Source organism: Portunus trituberculatus, chromosome 29 (genome assembly GCF_017591435.1).
Source record: "Portunus trituberculatus isolate SZX2019 chromosome 29, ASM1759143v1, whole genome shotgun sequence".
NCBI lineage: Eukaryota > Metazoa > Arthropoda > Malacostraca > Decapoda > Portunidae > Portunus > Portunus trituberculatus.
In genome coordinates, this window is record NC_059283.1 from 52,501 (window position 1) to 57,500 (window position 5,000).

Here is a 5,000-nt window from a genome sequence, read left to right on the forward strand (position 1 = left end):
TTATAGCCTAGCACAACATATAAGGTAACCAAGCTTTACTCAAGAAAGCCAAGCTCAGGATAGACTTAATGATCGAGGTCAGTGAATAATATCTATCTATCCTTCCATTTATCTATCCATCTATAGCTTTACAGATATGATGGACAGTGTTATCATAGTCATATAGAGCAGCGTAAACTAAACCATTTGTTTCTATATCCAACTGTCTGTGTATGTATGTATGTATGTATGTATGTATGTATGTATGCATGCATGCATGCATGCATGCATGTATGTACGTACGTACCTATCTATCTATCTCTATCTATCTATCTATCTATGTAATTATGTACAAGATCACATCGTAGTTGTACAACACGACGTAATCACATTATCATTCGTAACATATCCTTTTTTAATATTAATTCTTGAGCATCAGTAGTGAAAAGAAAAACAGGCACTTGTGAGTGAATAGATGTGAGCGATAAACAGACGCAGCACGGTAGCTGAAGCCTCACCAGGCAGGATACAAGGACAGTGTGTGTGTGTGTGTGTGTGTGTGTTGGAGCGACATGAGCGTACAAGTGTATAATAGTTGTAGTAGTGTAACTTGTGTTTGGTTGCTGGGTGACACATGAGTAATGTATCTACAGTCATGTTATATGTGCACTGCATACTTGTATTATATTGAAGTATGGAATGTCTTATTAAATTATACCGAGCGTAGATATTCTTCAACATAATGGGTGGGGTGCGTGATGCCTGACCTGTGAGGTCGCAGCGTGTCACGGAAAAACTAGACATATGGATACTGACGAGGAGGCATGAGTTAGCATTATCCTTGGTTTAGAAGCCAGAAAAGCTGTCAAAATTTAGAGTTTGCCGCCGCGTGGTGGACAGGAGGGGCTAGCAGACGAAAAATTCTTGGAAAATGTCTCACTGGCATATCTGTTCCCTCCTGAAGGTTTCGCACGCCTCCAGACAACAAGATGATGCTCTTTAAGTTTAGGGCGAAGTTGCGGCGTATCTGCCGTATGTGTTACGTTATGTGAATATTGGGACGTGCATGAGAACTGTGCGTCGGGTTGTTAGAGGGAGGTATTTACCAGTTAGAGAGAGAGAGAGAGAGAGAGAGAGAGAGATGCGCAGGAGAGGAACGCGCAGTCTCTCTCCGCCGTGTGGTCTTTGTCTCCAGTCTGCTCGAGGATTGATCATGGAGTGAGCTTGTTGGCGCGCGGCGGCCCCTCGTGTGTTAGCGCCCCTTTGTGTATTATTTGTAAATATTTTCGAGAGCTGTGTAATATAGTGTGTACATTTTGAGCAGAAGCATGCGGGAGCTGAACGAAGAGATGGTGAGTACAGGCTACATTTGTTGTGAGAGCGAGAAGTGAGTGGGTGCAACAAGTTAGGCGTGAGGAGTCTGACGGCCATGTTGGGCTGCCCTGGCTCATGAACACACAAAGCGCCATTCTCCTGTCTCCGAAAGATGGCACACCATTGTCTTGTCGATACACCCGCAGACGTTGGTAGCTGGGTCGTTGTCATGGGCTACGTGGCGGCCTGGGGGATGGGGGCAGTGTCAAATGAAGGGTGGGAGGCGGTGGTGGTAGTGGTGCTGCCACGGCTGCCGAGCTGAGGCCACCACGGCACCTCACAGGAACAGTTGGCAGCCGTGTGTCGGGATCTGCGATGCCATGTTGGGACATAACCATTTCTTCCATCCCTAACACTCCATATCGTCTGCTTCCTTGGTCACTTACATACACTTACACACATACACACACTCATCCTAACTCCCAGTCCCTCCCTCAGGAGGAAGTGCTTTGTTTTCCCTCGCTTATTATTTTTTGCCAGCCAAGTTGTCAAGGTGTGGGTGTCTGGTGCAGGCTATTCACCTTTAACTGCCGAGAAGTAAATCAGAACCTGTTTGATGTAATGGAGGGCACATATAGGCATTGTTTGCCTGGTGGTGTAATCTCTAACACACCTGGCTTACCTGTACCGTGAACCTTGCAGCTCTTTCCTCACACACTTCCTTGTACATTTAGGATCCCGGACGCCGGCATTCTCTCTCTCTCTCTCTCTCTCTCTCTCTCTCTCTCTCTCTCTCTCTCTCTCTCTCTCTCTCTCTCTCAGCTGTGCGAATGTGAGAGTAGATAGTACAGTAGGGGGGGGAGACAAGTGAATTGTATTTGTGAAGAATGTTGCCAGGAATGTGTTCACTGAGGTGTCCCCGAGACCTTAAACAGCGTGCCAAGCTTGCCCAGTTGTGGCAAACCCAGTTGTAGGCAAAGACAATACCGGACAGCGGAATACTCTGGCCGACATATATTCCCTATTAACCACAATATAGTAGTATCCCCCTCTCTCTCTCTCTCTCTCTCTCTCTCTCTCTCTCTCTCTCTCTCTCTCTCGTATCCTTAACGAGTTATGCAACAGTGCTAGTCAGTAACAGAATCCAGGAAAACTAATAATATTGTTTTTGTTGCTGCTTCTTTTCGAGCGCGCGCGCGCACACACACACACACACACACACACACACACACACACACACACACACACACACACACCGCGTGTAGTGGACCGTCAGCACGCTCGGGCCACAATCGAGAATGTCTGTGTTCCAGTCCTGGGCGAGATGAGGCAAATGTACGACCAACCCTGTCATTGTAAAGCCTCTGTACGTACGTACATGTAACAGGTAAAAGGTGCGGGTTGCAACTTGCAAACAGAGGGATTGTGACCTCGCTGCCCTGGTGTCTTACTGAAAGACTTGTCATTATGAGCTTTGAGCTCTTTCATAGAGGATCAGCTGTCTGGATGACCACCAGGCTACTCTTAGTGAATGACACACACACACACACACACACACACACACACACACACACACACACACACACACACACACACACACACACACACACACGAGCATAAAGCCCAGGCCCAGTAAAACTACAACTAGGTAAATACACACACACACACACACACACACACACACACACACACACACACACACACACGTTACACGCCCGGTAGCTCAGTGGTTAGAGCGCTGGCTTCACAAGCCAAAGGACCGGGGTTCGATTCCCCGGCCGGGTGGAGATATTTGGGTGTGTCTCCTTTCACGTGTAGCCCCTGTTCACCTAGCAGTGAGTAGGTACGGGATGTAAATCGAGGAGTTGTAACCTTGTCCCGGTGTGTGGTGTGTGCCTGGTCTCAGGCCTATCCTAAGATCGGAAATAATGAGCTCTGAGCTCGTTCCGTAGGGTAACGTCTGGCTGTCTTGTCAGAGACTGCAGCAGATCAAACAGTGAAACACACACACACCGCGTAGTGTAGTGGTTAGCATGCTCAGCTCACAACCGAGAGGGTCAAGGTTTGAATCCCGGAAAGTGGCGAGGCAAATAGGTAAGCTTCTTAATGTGTGGGGTGTGTTCACCTAGCAGTAAATAGGTACGGGATGTAACTCGAGGGGTTGTGTCCTTACTTTCCCGGTGTGTGGAGTGTGTTGTGGTCTCAGTCTTACCCTAAGATCGGTCTATGACCTCTGAGCTCGCTCCGTAATGGGAAGGGCTGGCTGGGTGACCAGCAGACGACCGTGGTGAATTACACACACACATACACACACACACACACCCACACACACACACACACACACACACACACACACACACACACACACACACACACACACCGCGTGGTGTAGTGGTTATCACGCTCGACTTACAATCTAGAGGATCCAGGTTCGAGTCCCGGAAAGCGGCGAGGCAAATGGGCAAGCCTCTTAATGTGCAGCCCCTGTTCACCTAGCAGTAAATAGGTACGGGATGTAACTCGAGGGGTTGTGGCCTCGCTTTCCCGGTGTGTGGAGTGTGGTGTGGTTTAAGTCCTATCCGATGATCGGTCACTACGAGCTCTGAGCTCTTTCCGTAGTGGAAAGACTGGTTGGGTGACCAGCAGACGACCGTGATGAATAACACACATTGGTTTATTGTGATGATAGACAACAAACGTGTGTAGGGGTATATTTGGTGTGTGTGTGTGTGTGTGTGTGTGTGTTTTGAGGCAACAGCACAGAAAGACCCTGGCCTTGGTTTGGCTAGTCAGCCGTTCGACACAGTCAGCAACTCAGCATTGTCTTTCTTTGGCTTTCACCGTAGTGTGTTGTGCTGAAGGAAGGTGAAGGGAAATAGAGGAAGCGCTTCTCACTTACTGGGGAAATTCATATAGTTTTTGATTGATTTTTGTTCGTATTTCAAGTTGTGGCAAGTTTATCCTTATTCAAAAGATGAAAATACATTCATTAAAAATGTTCATAAATATATTATTGTTGTTACTTCATTAAGGAAAGTACTTATCAGGGTATGGGGGAAAGATACTTGCTACTCGTGAATAACCTGTATAGTTTTTGCTTATATTTCTAGAATTGTCGTCTTCCATTATCATTATTATTGTTAATTGAGTAGGTAGTCTCTCTCAGTTTCTGGAGGAAGGTTACCTAATGCTCTTTTTTCCTTTTTTCCTTTAGTCGTGTCTCGTATCGTAAGTAAATGGTAGAATATGGCCACTTAAAAATTCACAACCCTTATTTAGGTATTTATTTGTTTATTTATTTTTCAAGAGTAGCACAATTTGAACTAAACTCCTTTGAGATATTCTCAAAAAAATATTTGTGGCATCTATACATCAGCAGTTATTTTGTTGTATACTTTTCCCCTCTTGACATCCTACATCCTGTCCCACGTGGGTGACCAGATAAGAATAGGTCTATCTACAGACAGACGTGTGTTGGTGTAAGTGGATGCGAGATAACGGCGAGATAAGGCATCGTGAGGGAACACGTGAAAACTTTGCTTTGCTTCTTGGTGAAGTGTATGTGTAGTTGACTAGTTGTATGTTGATGTTAGCATTGCTGGCGATGCTTTCAAGTTCATCATAACAAGGATAGACTAGATTTTAAATTCCCGCGACTTCAGCTCAGTAGCAGGTGTAATTCAATATTACACAAGTATACACCTGTT

At 46.1% G+C, this 5,000-nt stretch overlaps 1 protein-coding gene across 3 annotated transcripts in view; it reads left to right on the plus strand.

Moving 5' to 3' along the window:
- Nucleotides 1–5,000, plus strand: part of LOC123510614 (pumilio homolog 2-like) — a 121,027-nt gene that overhangs the window by 12,825 nt on the left and 103,202 nt on the right. The window contains exon 1 of one of the 3 annotated variants that reach the window (XM_045265899.1): nt 1,120–1,331. The exons of the other annotated variants lie outside the window; for them this stretch is intronic. Within the exon in view, the coding sequence (XP_045121834.1) occupies nt 1,308–1,331 (24 nt within the window). The 5' untranslated portion in view covers nt 1,120–1,307. Of the gene's footprint in view, nt 1–1,119; nt 1,332–5,000 lie in introns of those variants that run through there. 3 annotated transcript variants of the gene reach the window in all.